This window comes from Epinephelus moara, chromosome 11 (genome assembly GCF_006386435.1).
Source record: "Epinephelus moara isolate mb chromosome 11, YSFRI_EMoa_1.0, whole genome shotgun sequence".
Lineage (NCBI taxonomy): Eukaryota > Metazoa > Chordata > Actinopteri > Perciformes > Serranidae > Epinephelus > Epinephelus moara.
In genome coordinates, this window is record NC_065516.1 from 18888706 (window position 1) to 18912571 (window position 23866).

At 42.4% G+C, this 23866-nt stretch overlaps 1 protein-coding gene across 7 annotated transcripts in view; it reads left to right on the top strand.

The window, feature by feature from the left end:
- atp8a2 (ATPase phospholipid transporting 8A2) overlaps window positions 1–23866 on the top strand; it is a 57719-nt gene that overhangs the window by 7814 nt on the left and 26039 nt on the right. For 3 of the 7 annotated variants that reach the window (XM_050056136.1, XM_050056130.1, XM_050056134.1), the window contains exons 2-24: window positions 440–617; window positions 3656–3755; window positions 4366–4464; window positions 4573–4618; window positions 4851–4891; window positions 6978–7051; window positions 7420–7489; window positions 7813–7940; window positions 8400–8511; window positions 8899–9067; window positions 9196–9323; window positions 9838–9915; window positions 10059–10147; window positions 10433–10477; window positions 10710–10782; window positions 10901–11089; window positions 11172–11221; window positions 11318–11387; window positions 11472–11556; window positions 12381–12520; window positions 13468–13606; window positions 14904–14968; window positions 23493–23665. In XM_050056136.1, the coding sequence (XP_049912093.1) occupies window positions 440–617; window positions 3656–3755; window positions 4366–4464; window positions 4573–4618; window positions 4851–4891; window positions 6978–7051; window positions 7420–7489; window positions 7813–7940; window positions 8400–8511; window positions 8899–9067; window positions 9196–9323; window positions 9838–9915; window positions 10059–10147; window positions 10433–10477; window positions 10710–10782; window positions 10901–11089; window positions 11172–11221; window positions 11318–11387; window positions 11472–11556; window positions 12381–12520; window positions 13468–13606; window positions 14904–14968; window positions 23493–23665 (2341 nt within the window). Of the gene's footprint in view, window positions 1–439; window positions 618–3655; window positions 3756–4365; window positions 4465–4572; window positions 4619–4850; window positions 4892–6977; window positions 7052–7419; window positions 7490–7812; window positions 7941–8399; window positions 8512–8898; window positions 9068–9195; window positions 9324–9837; window positions 9916–10058; window positions 10148–10432; window positions 10478–10709; window positions 10783–10900; window positions 11090–11171; window positions 11222–11317; window positions 11388–11471; window positions 11557–12380; window positions 12521–13467; window positions 13607–14903; window positions 14969–23492; window positions 23666–23866 lie in introns of those variants that run through there. The other 4 variants (XM_050056131.1, XM_050056133.1, XM_050056132.1 and 1 more) reach the window with 3 other exon arrangements.

A 23866-nucleotide genomic window follows, 5' to 3' on the forward strand; every position in this document is an offset into this window, starting at 1 on the left:
CTCCTGTCACTTTTTGGGATAATTTGTGCCTGTAGTGTAATGACAGCCGCGATGTGCGCCGGGTCTTCTCTGTGTTGCATATGGACAAGTTGACGTGCTGATAAAACAGACAAACTCGGTGTGTTTGTTCGCCATTGTGCATCCCTCAGCACATCCATTATACGCGGGGGGTCCCGTGGGCGTCGCGAAACGCGCGTGTGTGCATTGACGGTACCTGCATAATAATACTGAAAGACAAGGGGGGGGGGGGTTATAACGGGAAACGTCATTGAATCGACCCCGCCGGCTTCAGCATACATCAGCATACAGTAGCCTCTAGTACTAATTGGTCGCCTTCGCTTTTGAGCCGTAAACCACGTCTCCCGTCCATGTCTCTGTCTCTCTCTCCCTCCCTCTCTCTCTATCTCTGTCTCACTGTCTCTCGCTCGCATTCACTCAGCCTCGCCTCTCTCCCATCAATCCAACGGTGCAGGACCTGCTTGCTCGTCCGGCGGTTACCGCAAGGCAGATGATGAGATGTCCGGGACCACTTCCCAGGCGGATCCTGTAGACGCCACCGCGCGGACGGTGCTGCTCAACCGGCCCCAGAACACCAAGTTCTGCGACAACCATGTCAGGTAGGTGTCACTTTGGACTTCTATCAACTGCACGTTTTGCTGTGTGATGCATGCTGTGTGGCTTGTTTGCACTCATTTCTACAATGTGCACTGAAAGTTAAATATTAGCCTGCTTGGTGAGCAGCCAGCAGAGAGAGTAGTGTATCAAAACTAATTTAGTGTTTTATTTTGCATAAGCTTTAATCCAAAGCAAAGTATTGCCTTGATATCAGACTTATGAAAGCTCCGGTCATGTTATCTGATATTTTTTATTTATTTTGTGTTAAATCAGAGGGTGATAAGCACATCTTGGCTGGATTTATTTAAACACAAGTTCATGTGTTTGCTTGCCTGAGGTCAAAGTGCAGGGTCGGCTTGTAGGAATTCCGTGTCTTGCTAAAGGACGCTCCAGCATTGTGGATGTTTGCTCAGGGGGGCTTTTCTCCAATGTTGTCAGGTTAAAGGACAGCCTGTTTATATGCTTTTCTTCCCATCATACCATGTGTGACAAGTAGACTTTGGACCACTGAGAATTTGCTTTATTTCTCTCTTAAACATTTGCCTTTCTTTCAGTTTCACAGTATCACAGTAACCTAATTGAAAAACTTTTTGTATTTTGTTTTACAATTACTAAAATTTCACAGGTGAAACTCTATAGATAAAGCTATTTAATAACTAACCTATTAAGTTACAACTCTGCAGCGGCCCCCGACGGGTGAGGCTGATGTATGTCACCTAAAGTCCTGAAGTCCACTCGAGAATCTCAGTGGAAAAGTGCTTGGCTAAACAACTTAATATGACCGTGTTGCTTAATCAGTGTGTCCGAATGAATATTTAAGGCTGCCAATGAAAGTAAAGTAACTACGTTCACATGTTTTTACACAATTGTCAGAAAACGCCTTAGCTGTGTCTTTCTCAGACCTTGAGGGTGTGATTTTTGTAGGAAGGAGGAATACAAATCTTGGACTACACTTTATAATATTTCACATATTGTGCCGATGTGGCTTCCCATGGTTCAGCAGTGATTATCAGATTGAAGACCCTGATTGTATGTAGTAGGCAGAGTCATTAGCTGGGCCAAATGTCACATACTGTAGTGGAGACGTCACTTTTATAAGCAACATCCCAGCTGTCATCTCCATGTTTTATGGGCTTGGTTGTAGTCATAAATACTAAGTTGCAGTCAGGCAAACTATTAGAGTTTGATTTAGACTGACAGCAATTTAATTCCCCCTCTGTCTTTACCTATTATTATTTCTATTTGTATGTACTAACTGTGCCTGGCGCCATCGGGAGCAGTGGGCTCATATTCTATAAGTTGGAGGCTTGTTGTTATTCGGTTGACATTCAGTGGTCTGCCATTACGGTCAGGAGATTTAATTTCACTTTTAAAAGAGCCTATTTCAGCTCTACGAATAAGATTAAGGCAAGTGCTCCCTGGCTCATCTGATTGGATCACGTGTGGTGTTCTGCCCCTCGCCGCATGCTGATTGGAGAGTCAAGAGCACTTTGGCTCCAGGAGGGGTGCCCTCTGATGTCCCTGTGTTCCTGTAACTCTTTAGTTTATGTTTGAAAGGTTCAATAGCCTTATTGATTTTTCTCAGATTAAAGCCTTGTAGCTTTTATCTGTGTACTCAACTCACCGTCTCTCTATTCCCCTGGTCCTCCACTTCCATATTTCATTGTATACAGTTGTGTTTATACATACTAAGCATTAGTGCTGCTCTCCTGTGCACAATTCCCGCAAAGTAACCTGCTTGATTATTCTTAGGAATGGACATGGAACAACGTAAGTAAATCATGTGAAACTGAATAGCGCATGCTCCATTCTGTTGTTACTTGAAATTAAATCAAACTTGGCACAGAAATTGAAACAATTATTTTACACTTGTATTTTCAACAAATCTACCTGCCTGTGTTCACCAACTTTGAGAGATGTTCTTCTCTGATGACAGCCCAGTGTTTTCTTTTTTCTTTTGGCCTATAATGTACAAAGAACACTGACCTTTGTATTAAAAAAAAAAGACAAAGCCACCCAGCAGCAGGAGAGCATCACTCCTGCAGCTAACAGCTGTTAACACCACATGCAAGTTGGACATCTATAGTGTGAAAAATAACTCATGTTTTTCCTTTTTTTTTGCGCGCGCGGTCCAATGGAAATGTGTGTGTGTGTGTGTGTGTGTGTGTGTGTGTGTGGTCAGATATCACTTGTCTTTGATTGGATTAAGGCGGCTTTATCTGTTGGATCATAGGTGTAGTATCACCAACTCTGAGTTATTCAGAGCGTCAGGGTCAGGACATCGAGTGTGTCTGTGTGACAGACGAACAGCTGTTGCTACTCTGTCCTGTGTGTAGTGTCCTGCTCTTTGTAGTTTTGTGTCTGCGGCAACAACAACACGGAAAAAACGGTTAAGGGTTCATCTCCTAGGAGATGCTGAACTGTGATGGAGGGGGTGTGGTTTCCCATTCAGTACTTGCACTTGCTGCACTCAAACACATAAACACAAACACACCCCATCCATTAAACAAATGCCTTTTCAGAAGCTCTTATTTTTCACTCAGGCCATACAGGAAAAAATAAGGCAGGCCTTGACTTGAAGGTTGACTTTTTGTATTTTTAACCTCTCTAAAAGCTCTTACGGTAGCTCCTAGGTAAAACAAGGTTAATCAATACAGCTGTCCAATCAATACAGCTGATTGACAGACAAGTTGAGGTCGCCAAGGTTTCTTGCACCTATTTTATGGGGTTTGTGGTCTAAATATAGATTGCTGGATTTAAAGTATCGGTCTATTTATAGCTGTGATGTGTGTGCACCCCATAATGGCTCTGTTTGCCCTCTCTGGGCACAATTGAGTGTTTCGAATAGATTTTCAGCTGCTGCAATATTAAAACCCAGCCGTTAAGGTAATGCTGTTTGAGCTTGTCAGGTGAAAAAATCATTAGCACACAATTTATGCATGAAATCCTGCTTTTGCTAATGCACTACTTGGCGCTGCCTCCATCTGTCTGAGTGTAAACAGAGCATAACGTCTCCTTTTCTCCTCGTTTTCTTCCGCAGTACCACCAAGTATGGGGTTCTCACCTTTCTGCCCCGGTTCCTGTATGAGCAGATCAGGCGGGCTGCCAACGCCTTCTTCCTGTTCATCGCACTCATGCAGGTAAACCCCACGCACACAACTGTAACGGCTCAGTGTGCCGTTTGGTTTCAGATTGCTTCTGTGGCCCACACAGACTTTAGATGATACATCCTGAAATGTCTGTTTTAAAGCATTCCAGGATTCCCACAGGCCCAGCTATTTTTGAAATACTGCGTTATGGATTATTGAGCGTCGTTTTCTGGATGGCAAAAGTTAAATTTTGGTACATTTCTTCAGAAAGCCAGAAGGAGGAGACTAAAAACTAAATGTAAATCATGAATATTTCACAAATGGGTCACACCACATATACTGATACATATTTGTTATTTATAAGATATTAGTAATAGTACCTAATTGCTTAACAATATTATATTCCCCACGGATGGTAGGAGAAGGCGGGCACTCTCCTCTGTGTGAGCCTCACAAAAAGTCGCACCACCTTCCATCATGCTCACATGGCTGTGCATACCCATCAAAGATTCATTATACAGCACACTCATTACACTCCGCTGCCTTGTCTAATGTTTTTTTCTGTGGCGTCACTATGGTGATCCATTATGGGTTCTTTAAACTACTCAACATTTGCTATCAGCAGTGATTTCTGAGTGCTGCCTCTCTTGACTCTTCTCAGCAAATTCCTGATGTATCACCGACCGGTCGCTACACCACACTGGTCCCACTCATCTTCATCCTCACTGTGGCCGGGATCAAGGAGATCATAGAGGACTACGTGAGTACCACAGCACCACCTGCTCTACAGTTACTTCTTTTCAGACTTTAAAGTGAAGGAGAACATCATATCTTAAAAGCTAACGTGTCTTTATCTGTGTCTTTCCAGAAAAGACACAAAGCAGACAACACAGTAAACAAGAAGAAGACAACAGGTATCGTCTGCATGTGCGTGCTTGCTAATGTGCGTCAACTGTCTGTGCGCTTTTCCACGAGTGTGCTCGTGTCTATTTGTGTGGGTTTTGTTTTCCTTTCATGGCTGAGTGAATGGCTGTTGTCTGTCACTCACTATAGTGCAGGCCCCAGACAAAAAGTTTAGCTGCTATGAATACTGTATGAGTGCTGCTCTATAGGCTGACTGATGGCTGTGTTGTCCTTGTCTCTCAGTGCTGCGGAACGGAGCCTGGCAGACGATCATCTGGAAACAGGTATCACTATCATCACAGACTTCATCTGTGTCGCTCTCTCACTCATCACTCCTGTGCTTTGCCTTCCTCTCTACCTCGGTTTCACTGTTCAGTTTGTATACATGCTTGAAGGGAAACTAATGTACATTTCAACATTTTCCCATGATTTTATGTGTAAGTGACTAATGGGGACAGCAATTTTTAAAACTGGTTCAGTACTGAGCGAGACTGCGTTAGCTGCAGCAGTGAAACAGGCTGTAATGTAATCCCTAAGGGCAATTGTGGGCTATCGGTTTACATCCACTCAAAGTGCTTGTTTTTGCCACTGAGAGGCTCAGATTGTTATTAGACTTGTCTGACAACATTCTTGAAAAGACCCTACAAAGAAAAAAAAAATCTTAGTGTGTGTAACCAAGTGTCCCTTAAGTATCGTTTTAAAAATCCATGGACTTTTCCACATTGTTGAAATTAGCCAAATAAAACATTGAAAGTGTTTTACATGACACTAAGCTAGGCTTTCTGTACTCCAACACAACAAACTCTTCCCAGCATTCCTCTCTCCAACTCTGACTACCGGTTTACCATAGTTTTCCTGCAACAAATCACCTGGCACAAGATTTTAAAACATGACTTCTCCTTGACAAAGAAAAGTTCTCTGTAGGGTCTTTTCCATAATGGTGTCAGACACTTCTAATAACAGTCTGGGCCTGTCAGTGGCAAAAACAAGCACTTTTAATAGACTTAAATTGATGGTGCAAAATTGCCCGTAGGGATTACATTGCAGCTTTTTTTTTTAACTGCTGTGGCTGCCGTAGTCTTTCTTTGTACTAGATGAATTAAAAAAGTATTGTCTCTATCAGTCATTTACGCACAGCATGAAAATGTGAAATAATACTGTAAAAAGCATGTAAGAAATGCAAGCTTTTAAGATACACTTGTTCTAAAAATAGAAAACAATGTAAGTAGATTAGCAAACAAAACTAAATCAGTGAAAGCAAAAACATTCAAATAATAGTGTAAATATGAGAAATACTGCAAAAGCAGGCACTGTAATAAAATGAAAGTCTAGTTGTTTTTAAATGAGGGATTATCTACTTAAATGTTTTAGCCTTTTTTACATTAAATGGTTACATTTGTCTCAGAGGAGCGACATTTCGGTCTCAGTCTCACCTGTTGTGAAGTTATCCCATATTTTCTCCTCTTTTGGTGTCCAGGATTTCTGGCGTTCAACTTCTTGTGGCTACACTGCAGTCTCTCCGTCTGTCTCCCTCGCAGTAAAAAGATACTCTGTCAATTAGTATTGATGTTTTAGGGACAGATAACAAGTAAATTAGTAGGTGATTTGTCCAGTAATTCACAGAGACACATGTTGTCTGTGGAATAAGTAGGTTTTCTCTGATTGTCTGCAGCTCATCTAAGTCATTGACCTGCTCAAAGTTTTCAGTGCAATCTCTGCCAAATTTAAACACACCTGAGCAAAATAAATCCTTGTCACAGTACAATGAAGGCTCACTGTACATTCTTAAACAACAAATGCATCAACTATTTTCTTGAGTGTAGCCATTAACGGAGTCCAGCTGTGTACATTCTTGGTCCAGCAGGTCATATCAAATCAAACTTGAGTTCTTGCTATGCGATTTAGGGCAGGAATGCAGCCCTCTTGTTATTCAGGGTCAGAAAAGGTGAAGGAATTTGCTCCAGCTGCCCCGCTAACTCAGTAATGTTCATGTTAAAGGGAGGTGCTGACAATTAGTTTCACTGAAGTGCTCCCTTTTTCGTGACAGAAGAACTCATATAAAGTGTCATAGAAATGTCTCTTCTTCTCTCTCTTATCTACATGCTTGTTATCTTTGTATCTCATTCTGGTCTCGCAGCCTAATCACAAGAGTTAAAGCTTTGCACCGCTGTACTCGCTGTCACTTTATCTCAAGTCTTCTTCTATCTCTATTGGCTGCCTCTCGGTTGGTCACTAATTAACCTGCCTGTTGTTTCCCCTCTCTGTCCTCCCTCACCCCTCCTATTACCCCTTACCCTCTGCCTCAACACCCTTCTTTTTCTTCCTCCCACTTTCTCTCATGCTGTTGCGCTGCTGCGTCCTGCCCACAAGGTGGCAGTAGGAGACATAGTGAAGGTGACCAATGGCCAGCACCTTCCAGCTGACATGGTTATTGTGTCCTCCAGGTCAGACTCCAGTGTGTATGAGTGTGTGTGTATGTGTGTGGGTGCTCATTTACATTTGTATGTTAATATAAATGTGTTGTAATCATTTGTTGTGTGTTATACCACTTTTTTGGGGCTGCAAATAATGATTAGTTCTTATTATCATTAAATCTGTTGGCTAGTCATTTGATTAATTCATATGTAATGATAAATTTGTCTTAAATTGCGGTGGAATAGTCGAATAGTAGTTTTGATATTAATAAAGTGAATATTAGAAGAAAATTCCCTAGTTGATTATTTGATTTTCGAAATTGTCACTGACTCATTTCCTTTGGATTGATGGATTAATCACCTTAATCAAATCAGTGTTTATTGCGTCTTCTCCACAGCGAGCCGCAGGCCATGTGTTACACTGAGACCTCCAACTTGGATGGAGAAACCAACCTGAAGATCAGACAGGTATGACACTGGAGCACATGGTCAGCGGTGCTTTAGAAACATCTAATTTGTTGCAGTTTGGATGCAAATGAACAAATTAATAAAAGATGGTGAACAATGTTGGCATTGGCTTTCAGGACTCTGTCTCAAATTAAACCTTCGCAATCCTCACATTTGCGTCCACACGGGTCACAAATAAGATCTGATCATGTTTCATGTCGTTCTTGTCCATTCTGTGTCCCCTCTTGTTATTTGTGTTTGTGACCTGTTTTGCTTTTCCATAATGTATTACGTGATAAACCACGTTTAACTTTCCCTTACTTGTCTTGTTTAATTTTTTCCAGGGTCTCTCACTCACAGCTTCTTTTCAGACCCTGGAGGATTTGATTGCACTGTCAGGTCGTCTGGAGTGTGAAGGTCCCAACAGACACCTGTATGACTTCACTGGCACACTGCGGCTGGAGAACCAGAAGTGAGACACACACACAGACATAGTTTTTTCCCTGATCAGTTAGTCATAATTATATATGCTAAATTTTGTGGTTTTATTAATATGCAGGTCAATAGAAATCAAATAGTATCTTTGTGTAAAGCAGATCTAGCCAAGACAGCAGGATAAAACTGTAAACCTATCAAAGATTTCATCCAGACTTATCCAGCACAAAAGAGATAACATTTTAAAACCAACCAGGTACATGCAGCCTGTCATTGTAAAAACAACATTAACTTTTATAAAGGGTTATATAAACTAAAATTTTGAAGCAAAAAAGTAAAGCTCGAGAAGTGAAAGAAGAAAACACCCACAGTATGAAGAGCAATGTCCTTCTAAATGCATCAAATTTACTCATAAATAACCCAAAAATGCAGGGCGCCCTGAATCTGCATTCATTTATCATGTTCTGTTGCTGATTACCGCCCTTGTTCTTCTCAGTCCAGCTCCCCTGGGTCCAGACCAGGTGTTGCTGCGTGGCGCCCAGCTCAGAAACACTCAGTGGGTTGTGGGCATTGTTGTCTACACTGGCCATGACTCCAAACTGATGCAGGTAAACCCATGCGTCTTGTCTGAATTTAGTAAATTGTGTACAATGCATGAAAACTCCTTGAAAACAAGTTTGACTTGATGTTATTTAATAACTAGAATCTGTCCTTCCTTGTGAACTTCATAGGAATAATTTAGAGGTTTTAACTGAGTGATGCATTCATAACTGGGAGCAGTCACAACATTTGGACTGCTGACACATTCTTCTGCCAAAAATGATTTTGTAATTGTGTATGACAAATTATATTAGTGAAGCAAAAGTGTTCAAAGGCTGCAGCAAGTGGACGTCTTCCCAGAGAAACCATTGTAGCTCAGTGAAAGTGTTCCCTCATCCAGCCTTGCTTGATGTCAGTGTCTTTGTGTTGTACTCATCGACCTGTCCACCTGCCAGAACTCCACCAAGGCACCACTGAAGCGCTCTAATGTGGAGCGGGTGACCAACATGCAGATCCTGGTCCTGTTTGGCATCCTGCTGGTCATGGCTCTGATCAGCTCCGTGGGCGCTGCCATCTGGAACAAAGAACACACTGAAGATGCCTGCTGGTACCTGTCCCGGGCTGGTGAGAATACACACACATACACATACCACATCTCACAAGCTGTAACTAAAGTCTCCTAACAGTGATAGAGTGGGATTAACACACAGTTTAAGAGTCAGCATAAAGGTGAATATTATTTGTTTGTGCAGGTGACATCTCCACTAACTTTGCGTATAACCTGCTGACGTTCATCATCTTGTATAACAACCTGATCCCCATCAGCCTGCTGGTCACTCTGGAGGTGGTCAAGTTCACACAGGCCCTCTTCATCAACTGGGTATGTTCCATGTCAGAGCATGTGAGCAGAGTGGAGCGGTGAGCGGATTTCTGCTCCTTGCCCACAGAGCCGTTTGTTCCCTCTACACCCCTGCTCAGTATCGCTCCGCGCTTAGCCAGATTTCCCCCTGCTCCACTCAAATCACTCAGTTTCCTTTTAAAAAGCACTTTTTAAACCCCACTGTCGAGTTCACGCCAGACAATTTTGACAGAAAATAGTGTGTGTGCACACTACACAGATGCATTCTGAGTCTGGCATACTTTGAACTCCTGGTGTGAGCGGTATTGGAGCAAAATTGGAGCGGGGTCGAGCAGGAGATAAGGCATCGCTCCAACTTTTTTAAAAATCCACTCTGCGCTCCATCCAAAATCCTTCCCCTCACGCTCCCTGCTCCCTCGCACTCTGCTCCGATCACATGCTCAATTCCATGTGTGTTTTATAAGGCATGTTTTCAAATTAACTTAATGTAAGTGTTCAAATATTCCTCATCACTTTGCTTATGTTTTTCCCTCAGGACGTGGAGATGTACTACTCAGAGACAGACACACCAGCCATGGCTCGAACGTCAAATCTTAATGAGGAACTGGGCCAGGTCAGTTCCTCCACGTCCTCATAATCAGTGGCTTTAGGATGGAAAGTAGGAATGACTATAGTAACCGTTACATACACAGTCAGTCAGTACACGCCTGTTATCACTTGTGCTTTCATTACCTACCGTCTGTCTATCTTTTCCAGGTTAAATACCTCTTTTCTGACAAGACAGGAACTCTGACCTGTAACGTCATGCACTTCAAGAAGTGTACCATTGCGGGAATTACATATGGGTCAGTCATCTTTTTTTCTTGTAAATCCATTCTTGTCTCTTAGCTCTGCCTTTAAAGGAGCCAGCTGCTTAAAGAAAATGCCACTAAATGCACTGTAGCACTGAGTCACCTTTTAATCTCTAATTATTATTTTAATTAATGTCTCAGACTAACTTATAGTGAAGAATAAGACGTTATAAATCCTGCTAATTAAACTCTTGCATGCTTGATCAAATGAACTAATCAACTCATCAACTTGATAGTAACTTGATTCCTCTTTCAATACACCCTCATTCATCACTGCAGCCACTTCCCTGACCTTGACTGTGATCGGTCAATGGAGGACTTCAGGTCAGTGACCTTCTGACCTTCGTAGCTGTCTGCACCTTTCTGATTTTCTTCTCCACTTAGGCTCTGCATGTCTCAGCATCTTATACAGTAATATTCACAGTTTTTGGATCAGAAAATAGAGAAATAGTTGACAAAAACTCACCTATTTTAGGCTGTGATGCTAAAAGGATGCCAAAAATAAATTTTCCACACAATCTTAGAATAACTCCTGCCATCATTTTTTTCCCCGCAGCAATCTGCCGTCCAGCAGCAATAACTCTACAGAGTTTGACGACCCGACTCTCATCCAAAACATTGAGAACCATGTAGGTGTCTCTGAGGCTTTTCTCATATTTCTTTATTTTAAGTAACCCTGTTCAGCCCAAAAATAACCAAAGGATGCTGTAAAAACCATGTCCACTCTGTTTGTGTGAATGTGTACAGCCTACATCACCTCAGATCTGCGAGTTCCTGACAATGATGGCAGTGTGCCACACGGTGGTCCCAGAGAGAGAGGAAAACCAGATCATTTACCAGGCCTCTTCGCCTGATGAAGGAGCGCTGGTCAAAGGGGCCAAAGGGCTCGGCTTTGTCTTCACTGCAAGAACCCCGCATTCAGTCATAATCGAAGCTGTGAGTGTGTATCTGTGTGTGTCACTGCAGTAAAAGCTGCTTTTTGCAAAGTTAACAGCTGACATTTTGTTGTTTATTTCAGAGAGGAAAAGAGATGAGTTATGAGCTACTGAATGTGCTGGAGTTTTCCAGGTAACACTCCCATAAATGTTCTTCTCAGTCAGTAAATAACTCTGGAATATAAGACTGTTGTGTGTTTTGAAACTAAGCCCTCTGCTTCCTTCACAGTAACCGCAAACGCATGTCTGTGGTGGTCCGAACCCCCCACGGGCGGCTACGGCTTTACTGCAAAGGAGCTGTATGTTTATCTCATTACAACTGTAATTCAGCACCCTAAATGTCTCTTGACATTTTCATGAATGCTTATTTTGTTGTTTTGCAGGATAATGTCATTTTTGAGCGTCTGACTGAGACGTCCCAGTACAAAGAATTAACTGTTGCTCACCTGGAGCAGTTTGCTACAGAAGGTAAGACAGAGAAAAAGGTGGAGGGAGAGAAAGCCATAGTTGAATTTCTATGTTCGCTGTTGCTGCATCAAGTCTTTTGCACTGACTCAACTTTACATATTTTGCTCTGTATTAGCATTATTTGCCATATCAAGACTAGGCCTAATGATAACTACTTTTGGTGGATGATATATTGTCCCAGAAATAATTGCAATAAACTTTTATTATCGTCATTTTAAGACCATTTTATTGCCACTGATATAATGATAATATAATAGTATTATCCTGCAAGTACAATCTTTCAAAGAGTAATAAACTTTTAATTCTCAAGAGTTTTTGACACTGGAATTGGAATGTGAAAAAATATTAAGTTATCCTTAAAAAAACATAAAAACATCTATGTGTAGCCCAATATAAAACTCTTAAGAGGGCAGACGAGAGGACAGAAGCAGCGTGACCAGAAATGACTCCAAAACTTCTCTCAGCATAGTTTGTTTCTGTCCATTAGGCACTGTGACAAAACGCAAGTCTTAGAACGGTTGGGAGACCCCTGCTGTTAATTCTGGCATCATGTTGACTAAAATTATGGTGACATTTTTATGTTAACCTGACCTTTATAAGTCAATAACGTAATTATGGTGTCAGGCCTAGTCAAGACTTGACATTATTTGGTCCCACTTCTAGTTTAGGCTTAAAATACACCAGAACCATCTTTCCCAAGTTTCCTCCCTTCTAGCTGCTTCTGTGTTCCAATGGAAAAACATTGGAACACTCAGTTCCTGTCAGAAACATAATCTGTTCTCCATGATCCACTGATCGATCATCTTATCCTCCCTTCTGTCCAGGACTGAGGACTTTGTGTTTTGCCTATGTGGACCTGGAGGAAGAAGCCTACCAGGAGTGGCTGAAGGAATACAATCGCGTCAGCACTGTGCTCAAAGACCGCGCTCAGAAACTAGAGGAGTGTTATGAACTACTGGAAAAGGTAAAATTCTCCATAGTGATCTACATTGTTGGTATCCGACCTTATGTGAGATCAAAGCAGAACACTGGAAATTCTTCATGCCATGAAACTCCTCCTGATATGTACTCACACACACACAAACACACTCTGTGTATGCCAGCAGGGGGCAGAGTGGCCCCATTGATTCCCACACTTGAATAACCACGATGCTCCTTCATTACTCATCACCTCAGTAATTTGTAATACACGGTCAGAGGTCCCTTTCAAGGTGTGTGTCTTTTCTTTTAGCTGAAAAATATAAAGACAGATACTGCTTCTTTCTGAAAGGATGACTTTGTGAGAATCATGTCTTGGTTGATCAGAAATATGGCACTGTATGGGCAAAAAGTGTACAACATACTGCAGAGATTTCAGATGAGAGGATATTCAGAAGAGAGCTAAGGAGATGTGGGAAAACGAAGGATTTAAAGTAGAGAGTCTAGGTGAGAAAAGTAAGTGAGGAGAAAAAAAAGAGGAAGCTGGAGGAGGAGGGGAGCTCAGACTGGGAGACCACAAGGGTAATTACCTGCACCAGCCTGCCAAAAGCCCCATAAAACTGGAGTCAACAACACAGTAGTGTTAACTTGTGTGTCTGTGCGAGTGTTTGTGTGTGCGTCCGAGTGTGTCTAATGAGGGTACACATGCATTTAAATGCTGAACAAATTAAAGCAAGGGGGGGAAAGGTAATGGGTTACTTCTTGGCACGTAGACACAGAGTTGGTACAGAGGTCTAAAATGAGCTGCTGTACCAGCTGAACTGAACTTTCTGGCATCGTTCTCATCCTCTAACTAGTTAAGGGTGATGTTCTCGGTAGAGAAAGAACCCTCACATACACACTGGTGATATTTGCCTAAATAAGATCATTCTCACTGTTTAATAAATTTTGCTTCTAAATAATCTCTCTGACATTCTTCTGTTACATCAACAGAACTTGCTGCTGTTGGGCGCCACAGCCATAGAGGACCGTCTGCAGGCCGGCGTGCCAGAGACCATCGCCACTCTGATGAGGGCCGACATCAAAATATGGGTCCTCACTGGAGACAAACAGGAGACGGCCATCAATATAGGTACAGAGAACAGCATTTAATATTCACACTATGGCCAAAATGTGAGTTTAAGTCACAGCACGGACAGTTTTGCCAGAAGAAGATGGAGAATAAGGGTGCTTTTAGGCCTTGTTCAGATTGGCATATCTAGATTGCATCCAGATTTATTTGAGAAAGTCTAGACAGCAAAAAAAAAAAAAACAAGAACAAAACACATGTAATGCGTTTTTTTTTGCAAGTCAGCTCCAAACCAGATTTGGAGGTCATTTAAAATGCAATTCCAATCAGATTTCTATCGATTGCGTCTCCGTCTGGACGTTTTGGCGGCTTCAGTCAGATTTCAAAGTCTCTTTTGCATCACTTGCACACAACTACGTCAAATCCAGGACAGAAGTACTGAGCAGAATCCATGTTGGTACTAGCAGAGCGCTTTGGAGAACAACATAGCGACATGACAGCATTTGGAGAGCACAATGATGGATCTCCATTTCTCATACTTGTGGTGGAAAGCTTTGCCACCAGCGTAGTTTGGTCATTACTGAAGGCCACATCATTACTGCAGCAACCCATGCAGATACTGTAGGTTGGTGATGTCTGGAGACACAAATCCGATCCAACTTGCAAATAACAGTGAGGACAGTCAGTCTTAAAGATCTGATTTGCCTACAGTCTGAACGCAGCTTTAGTGGAGTATGTGCCAGCGATGGTGTGGAAGTCCCCTTGTCACTGCAGACTGATGTGCAGCAGTCTAGGAAACTGCATCTATTGTGGAGATTATTAAATCATGGCAAAAAGAATAGCAGGCATTATGTGAGCTGTGAAACGTCAGGCACGTCTGCAGTCTCGAAGTGAAATTTGCCAGTGGCCAGTGTACGCAGGGAAGAAGGGACTTAAGGTTGCACAGCAATGTCGTCTGTGCATTTGGTTTCTCTTGGCAGTTGTGGTGGAAGTCTGTGGCAGATGTCCACAAAAACAACACAAATAAAAACAAAATTTAGTTTAAAAGTTTGGACATCCTCTGAGAGTGTACTTTTCCACACACCTTTATATAATCAAACTGCTCTCTACACCTGTAATAGTATTCAGATTACTGTGAGTTTTGCTGTGTCTATTTGATGTATAATGTAGCTGAACAGCCCACAATAGAGATATGATGGCTGGAGGCAGACGGAGGAGAGTGGAGTCGGGTAGCTGTGAGAGAATGGAGCTGGATTTTGCAGTTGTACATGAGACCAGTTTTTCACCTGTGTTTTGGGTTTGAGTAAATCTAATCTCTTTCCCATCCCCCGCTCTCTATCTTCCACTGTTTGTCTCTCAGGTTACTCCTGTCGTCTGGTGACACACGGCATGTCCCTCATCATCGTCAACGAGGACTCTCTGGATGTGAGTAGACCCTCCTTGTCCTCCTGCCGACCGCCTTCATTCATGTCTGTGTGCGCTTTGTACAGTGTTGGGACTGTTTGTGTATGCATACAGGAGGGAGGGGCTATGCGGTGGGGTCTTAAGCAGGTTACCGTGGGAACTAGGGTGTGGTCCACAGCTAGATTGGTGGGTGGGGCTCTTTGTGTGCTCACAGGTGCGGGCAATTAAAGTCTCTGGTGTCCCTTTGGAGAAAGGGATGAAAAGAGACAAGTAGGGAACTATCACTTCTTTCCCTCCTTCTGTCTCTTTCACAATATTCACGGACAGTACCTGACTTTTAACGATCCCTCAGTGCTTTCACATTGTTTGTGTCTCTTTTTCACATTGTTTGTGTCTTGCTTAATGGCAGCACAGTTCACAGACTGTACATGTGTTCACATGTGTGTCTGTTCCTCTTGCTATTTAGAGTTAGATCTAAGCTCTCTAGATTAGATTTCTACCCCAGTTATGTGATCTTTGCATTCAGGTTTCTGTTTAACCAAAGTGGCTTGATTACTGTCATGTGTCTCTGCGTCTGTCTCTCTTTCACACACTCCCAGACTCCCACATGTGTGCTTACACTCAAACATATACACACACACAATCACAGTGTGTTCACTTTTACAGGGTTTGTTTATATGTGAGACTGGGGAGATTATGCCTTATAAACTCTAAGCGTCGGAACTGTGTGTGTGCTTGTGTGCATGTTTACGGGTGTTTGTGTGTGAGCGCCTGTTTGTGTACCCAAAGAGGGATTTTATTAGTCTATACCATAATCAACACGGCATCAGACAGCTCTGTGTGGTTAGCATTGCATCCAACTGGAATCCTGTGTGAAAGGATTTAAATGATGGTCGTAATTTAAAATTTAATTGCACAACTTCACACCTATAATAATTATTTTGTTTCACTGTATTCTAGTAAAGGGAATATACATTTTATACTCGCGTGCATCAAAGTGGTGTCTGGCTGGTCAAAAGCCAGACAGCGTGCAAGGCCACTTAGACGCTGAGTAAACTGAATTGGACAGGCTGAACGTTTAATGTGAGGGTGATACGGGTACTTTAGCCTGAGAATCGCCTGTCCAATTAACACAAGAGGGTGGAAGCTAATACAGTTAGCACTGTAAGTGGATCATTCTTAACGTGGTTTGAAAGATTTTGTTAGCTGCCTGTCTTCCATGTTTGACCACATACTGTACTTTTCCAGTAAACAGTTCAAAGTCTGGTCAATACAGTCTGGGTCGGAGGATGAAACATTTGGCTCGAACTGGTGACAGCATAAAAACAGTTGTTTTATTTTCTTCTCTTCTGTTATGGCTTATAAATGTTTGAAATCTTTGTCTGTAAACTTTAATTGCAGCCCAAGGGATTGTTATGCCCATAGATTTCCCAGAGATTACACATAAACACAGGCAGATCCAATAGCACATCAGACAAGAGGTTTTTGTTATCACGAAGTCTTTTTGCACCCACATGTCAGAAAAAAAAAGTTCTCATCCCTGTCATTAGAAATATTTCCAGACTGAAATAAACTCTCTTGTACAGATGAATGACTTGTAATGAGGCAGGATGTACTGCAGCAATGAAGGATTTAGGCTGTTGCTGAGAGGTGCTGTCTAAATATGGGACTTCCAGTATAAACAAAAATGACTGGGGGGAATGGTATGTAAAGTGGTTGAGCTGATCATGTAAAAAAAATGTAGAAGTTACACCTTTAAGACAAATTTTATTATCATGTAGATTTAAATGAGAGTGAATGGCAACTAGAACTAAATAAAACATTGACTTAACACTCCTGATGACTGGAAAAAAATTGTTAATATGATTCTGTGTGATGCCGTTTCAGAATCCATACGCCAAATGCAGACAAAGACTTTCCGTTCAATACACGCCATTTAGCAACAACTCAAAACAACGTGGTGCAGCAGGGAATCCATCTTTCAGCTGGAAAGCCTGGCCCACACAGAAATGGCAAAGTTCCACTCTGCTGAAGCAAGTTTTTGAATTTGTACCAGCTCAGGGTTTTTAATCATTCAGGGGGTTCTTTTGTAAAATAGTTGTACTAACACATTTCTATATGGCACACAGAGACAGGAGAGTTGAGAGGGACAGCTGGCTGACATGAAACATAAACCACGGGTCATGAGGGGAATTTTTCATGATCTGCAGTATGCTTCAGAGCCGGCTGTGTTTGTTGCACACTATGAAGTGAGTGTAAATGCAACACAGTAAACATGAGACAGAATAAACAACATGATAAACTGAAGCAACAAAACCCAATTTTAGAAAAACTTGTATAATATAGCATCTTCTTATACACAAGTAGAGTAATGGCATCCCACAGAAAATCAGGTATTTGTGAGATCAGATATCCGACGTCCTTTCCTCTCGATTCGCAAATCTGGATTTATTTTTGGACACATGGCTGTAAGAAAAGAAACATTCTCTGTCACGTATGAATGCGGCATGCTTGTGTGTGCACGTGGTGTCACAGTCATGCCTGTCAATCAGGACGACTTCAGAGAGCGGTTGTCGGCGCGGATGAAAGCAACACTGTCTTCATTTATCTCACACTTAAAATATTTTGCGCTGGCTCAGCTTCTTTATGCTTGTGGGCCTGTTTGAAAGTGTAACTGTGCGTGAGCAAAAGCAGAAGCTGCTTATCAAAATCTCACCGTGAGTTTGACCTCTTGCCACCATTTTAAAAAATAACTGTCCCAAGTTTTCTCTCTCTCTGTATCGCGCCCTCCTTCTGCTATTATCAGTGTGACGTCTGATCTGTGCAGAGGATCTTGCAGTTGGCAGTCTTGGCGGCAGATGCAACCCCCCCCTCCTCCTCCTCCCATCCTGACCAAGCCCATTCTCCGCTCCATGTCTCCTTCACACTACCACCTCCACATCTGTCAGCACCCTCTCTATGCACAGGAAGCGACTACACAGGAAAAATGAGCGCATGGGTTAGAGCAAGATTCCAAGGAAGAGCAGAACAAGCAACAAAATATGTGTGTTTATCTCAGTGAAAGCGGCAGGAGTGTGTTTGTGACTACAGCAGAGGGAGTGTTTATTGTACTTCATGTATGAGACAGACAATCTGGATTGAGAAAGAAAAGGGGGGGCAGAAGGGGGCTGAGCCATGTGAGGGCGATGAGTGAGCGGTAATGTGATCTCCTTTTGGTGCTCCTCCTCATCAAAACAAACCCTGTGAGCAATGCCTCCTGGGTAAACGGTTTGCGACCGCTGAAGCTGTGACAAGCGCCATCTGTCACCTTCGGATCACATACCACACACACAGACTGACACAAATCTTTGCCCTGTCTGCTTCTGTTTAGTCAATACTGAAGGACAAGCGTACGAATGTAAAGTCTCCTTTGTGCCCTCTTATTTCTGTCTCTGAATCACACACACACACACACACACACACACACACTCTCTCTGTTTACCCCAAATGCAGTGGCACATGATCACCCTGATCGGCTTGATAGTTCCGAATATACATTACATCTGACTTTCCCACAATCCCCCGCTCCCCGTCATGCTGCCCGCAGTACAACTCTTAAACAAACAACATCTCTCTTCTGCTCATTAATCATCTTTATGCACACACACACACACACACATCCACACACACACACATTAAAACATACACATTTTGTAGCACCTCACCTCGCACGCTCTATTGTTCTTGCATTTTTTAATTTATTATACTTTTTTGAACACCAGGCCTCCCACTGTTAAAGTCCACATGTTTTTGTGTGTGTGTGTGTGTGTGTGTGTGTGTGTTTCTGGCTCAGGCAGCAGAGGATGTGGGTGTTTGCACAGATGCACAGTCTGATAATTAAACGGTATATTAAATCTCAGTGGTGACAGAATCTGCACTTCAGATATGAGTCTTTCTCCGCCTTTTTTTCACTCCACACCCCCCTCTCTCTCTCTCACTCTCTCTCTCTCTCTGTCTTCCTTTTCCCGCGTCGACTTCACACTCCATGTCCTTCGTCGTTCCCTTTGTCTTTGTTCTTTTTTCCATCTATCTTGCTTAGTGCTTTTCTGTATATTTTATACTCTGCTTATACATTTGTCATAATGACACTAGCGATTAAGCTCTTTTTGAATGGAGAAGGCGGCTGGAACGGATCAACATTTGGCTTTCCCCGTCCTCATTCTGTGCATTTATATATATAGATATATATATAGATAGATAGATGTGTGTGTGTGTGTGTGTGTGTGTGTGTGTGTTATGTTGAAGTATGCAATGAGAGAAGGTGACCTGTGATATCTCAAACTGCCTCCATGCCCTTCCCATTTTGCAATCCAAATATAAACCTGATAAAATTCCACGCAGAAGGGCCTGCGAACATGGTTTACAAAGTGTGTGTGTGCGTGTTTGTGCGCCCGCGTGTGCATGTGTGTGGGTGTTTCCACCCTCTTCAAGCTCAGATGCACATGACAAAATAAACATTTATTTTGGAACATTAAAATGCTTGCTAATGAGATCTGTCATATTGCAACTGCTGCAATCAAATAATTAAGCAAACAGAAACGGCGGGTAATTTAGCGTGAGAACGAGGAAAGTTACATACTAACGGCTTTTTCTTTGGTCTCTCGTGTTTGTTCTCTTGAGAAAGTGTTAACAGATCATAGTGGACCTTTTGTGAGCTGTTTCTTTTCATGTTAAGACGCTGGTCTTTCTCATGAGGATACAGTTAGGTCTGGGCATGCTGTACTTGAGGAAGAGGCCGCCTGTTAGCTTCAAGAGCTAACTAGTGTTTGTACCTTAGTTACCTTTTTAATCTTCGCTCTTTAATGCTGCCTGCATACTTAGCCTGGTTATTATCCCGGGTTATCTTAGCCGCCGCTTAAGCTTTGACTGAACCTGCTGTGACAAGTTGCTGTGTTGTATTAGCACCTCACTGCCAGGCTGGTGAACTGTTTGCATTCACTTGAGGATTAACCCGTGTGTGTGACCCCCTCTTTCAGTCCCTTTTATGATGTGGTTTATGATATTGTGACTTTCAGACAGCAACTAAGCCATTATTATTCCCCTAAATAAATCATAGTCTGTGGGATTGTAGCTGTCCCCTCACACACCCACTCATATAATGTCAGAAAGAGCCTCACAGAATTAATCCCCATGCAACAAGTTGTGCAATACTTGAAGCATCAACACCCGCCGCCCCAAATATGTGTCATGTGCAGTGTTTTCATACAATCATTTTTCACTTACAGGCTGTTTGCTTTGCATTATGCTGCTGAGGCTTTCTGTGTCCATTCCTCTGTGATGAGGTGAGGACAAGCAGGGAAAAGGAGGTTTTGTCAGATTCTCATCTCTCACACATGCACGGCATGTACACATACATGCAACCCCTGTGCACTTACATGCAAACACTCATACATGCGTACACGTGTTTCACTCCTCTGTAATAACACATGCACATCACACACACACACAGACACTTTGAGCTTCAGGACTCTGACAACCTGTAATCTCCTTTAATCCTTTCATTATGTTTTTGTTTTCCTTTCCCCTGTTTGGGGGAAAAGGTGAATGCAAACAGGAATTCCGGCATACAAAGAAAAACACACACAGCCTCAGGCTGAAAAAACAAGAGCAGGGAATTTTTGGGAAGAGGAGGGACACTTGTGTGCATGTGTGCATCGCTCTTTGGCAGGAAGAAGAGAGACCGCATTGTTCATATGATTACATACATGTATATGTGATTGTGTATGTGTGCTACTTTCTCTTGCACATGCTGACCGGTGAACAGAGGGGTCATCTCTCTGCGGGTCACTGGACTCTCTCAGGTCCAATGACCGCCAGTAACCCACCACAAGAGTCAGTGTAGATTGTTAACGCCGCCAAATTTTCAAATGTTTGTGCACTTTTGCGTCTAGAGTTTGGTATTGTGTGGCTGATTGCTGCGTGTTTAGTTGTATTGCCCGTGTTTCCGCAAACAGTTCCTGTTATGGGGCATTTCATTTTGCGTCATTCCCTGTTTATTATGTGTATAAGCTGAATTCCACATGTTCAACTACCCAAACTGTCCCTAGATGGACAGTTAGTGAGCTGTTTGATGGATAAAACATCTGGTTAGTGTTGGAGTGGTTTTAATAGGCTTTAATAATGTGAATTCACCTGGTGATCTCCTTCATGTTAAGAGTTCTTAGAAAAATTAAAGGAACAGTGCGTAAGATTTAGGTATATTTAGTGGCGTCTAGCGGTGAGGATTGCAGATTGCAATCAGTTTGAACTTTTCCTGGCTAGAATTCTTTCAGTGTTCATTGTTAGCGAGGTTTTTACCAGAGGCCAGATTATCTGCAGAGGTCTCCTCCTCTCCAAAAACAGACAGACCAGATGATGATTCAAACTGGTACAAACACTGAATAAAGCAGTTTCACGTTACAAATCAGTGTTTCTCTGACGCTATTTGGCACGTCGCAGATGGGCCGTTCGCCCGGTGCCTGATAATGTGTGCTCACCTCATTTCCGATCCAGACATTCAGGAGGACTTTACCACGAGCTGAATTGTCCACAGAGGTCTCCTCCTCACTGAAACAAGCAGACACAGTGATTTAAACTGGTAGAAACACTGAATAAAGCAGTTTCATAGTACAAATGAGTGTTTCACTGACGCTGTTTGGCATGAGGGTGACAGGTTGTTACACCAGCACCTAATGTGTGCAAACCTTTTTTCCCTAATAACTTAAGATCCAGATGTTCAGGAGGTTATGAACAGGGGCAGAATTATCCGCGGAGGTCTGTTCCTCTCCAAAACCAACTGATGCAGTGATTTAAACCGGTAAAAACACTGAATAAAGCAGATTCGCGTTAAAAAAACAAACAGTGTTTTTCCTGTGCATTTGTTGCAGGGGGACTGCTATCTATGGTAGCTGACGCAAAAACACAAATGGACCTATCTGGAGCCAAAGTTTTGACTTGTCCATTCTGGACTACTGTAGGAGCATGGCATTGCAACATGGGGATCTCCATATAGGAGGACCTGCTCCCTGTGTAGTTAAACAGCTCATTCAAATGTAATAAAAACACAACAGTTCTTATTTTCAGGTGATTATACATTGAAGAAGGCGTACTCATTATATTGTATTCCATTTCTGCCAATATATCCCCCTTAATCCCACAAACTGGAGCTTTAGGTCAGGGCTGGAACTGTTAAGTCCTGTTAACCTTATCTATCCTTATCTAACCTTATTTACTGTTCTTAAATGGTTTAATAATGATTTGTAAGTAAAAGCTAAAAGTTGTCCCTTTTTATTTCTAATTTCTTATTGGATGATCAACAGAACGTCTGCCTCCCATCTAAAAGGCACAGATGGACCACACAAGGCAGAGATGATGCATATTGAAGCATTTTAATGCTCTATAACATTGAGATCCCATGGAAATCATAATTTCAGTCAGTAGAAATGAAGAATTCAGGTGTGTGTGTGTGTGTGTGTGTGTGTGTGTGTGTGTGTGTGTGTGTGTGTGTGTGTGTGTGTGTGTGTGTGTGTGTGTGGGCCTGACTGGTAGCTTATAGCGTGCCTGCTCCTCCACATGGAATTCATTACAACTCCGTGGGATGTTTATTTTCTCTATTAATCCCTGTTCCTCTATTATCAAGAGCTCCATCAAAACTGCCCTCAAACTACTGTCCCGCAGGCAAGCTGGCATTTACACACACACACACACACACACACACACACTCTTACACTTTGCTGATAGAAAGGATGCATTTTACCCTGCTATGACATTAATCTGGCTCGTTTATCGTTTTTTCCATTTTCCTCTGTTTTGTGTGTCTTTTGCATATTTTCTCTCTCTCCTCTCAGTTTTGACACCATGTTTCAGCATGCCCCCAGGTCCCTATAGCGTCAGCTTGTTGTGATGATGTCTAGAACAACTGTGAACTTTATATTGGCATTCTTAATTGTTGAGTGTACACAGAAGCAAATTCTTTCCCCAGATGAAAGCAGCCCGTGCAACCAAGAGCATATGTCTTCCATTTACCGCCGGTGGTTTTGACCTTTCAGCAAATTTGTCTGTGTTTTGATGTGTGTGATTTGTATTTTCACCACTTTGTGAAGCCACAGTATCTCCACAAAAGCAGAAAACCTGGAAATGCTTTCACTTAAAAGCGTTGCTGCTGGATTGCATCAGAAAAAGAGTCATTTTCAGGGTGAGATTTAGAGTTGCATTTGGTCAGGGTGCAGATTAGGATTTAAGATTGTCGGCAATTAGTGGTGAAGTATAGGGTTAGAGGTTAGGGTTTCACTCAACGAGAAACCCACCAGCATTTCCTGATGCATCCTTATGAGCACTGATGTGTTTGTGTGTGTGTTGCTGACTTGAACCAACTGTTGAAGAGATGCTGGAGATAAAGGCTCATCAGTAAAAGCATCTAACCAGTTTCTGAAGCTTAGCTTGGGGAAAAGGGAAAATATCTACTCAATCTTCCCTTAAAGATTTAAGAATAACCCAAACCCTTTCTCTGTGTCTTGTCTCCTTGTAGGCTACTCGTGCCACTCTGACAGCTCACTGTTCGTCCCTGGGCGACTCTCTGAGGAAGGAGAATGAGCTGGCGTTGATCATCGATGGTCAAACACTGAAATACGCACTGTCCTTCGAGCTCCGCCAGGCCTTCCTTGACTTGGCGTTGTCCTGCAAGGCTGTCATCTGCTGTCGGTAGGGAAGACTTACTCATCACACACATACACACACATGCATTAGCAAACTTTGGTTTATTACAGAGCGTCTGCGCAAGTCTGGTAAGCCTGGAAAAAATATAAAAATTCATTGCTTTACCTTGTCGTTGCTTAAATCTAAATAATTGTTAGACATGAATCAAAAGTAGTTTATGGTGCATTTGATGGAATAATTAATAAT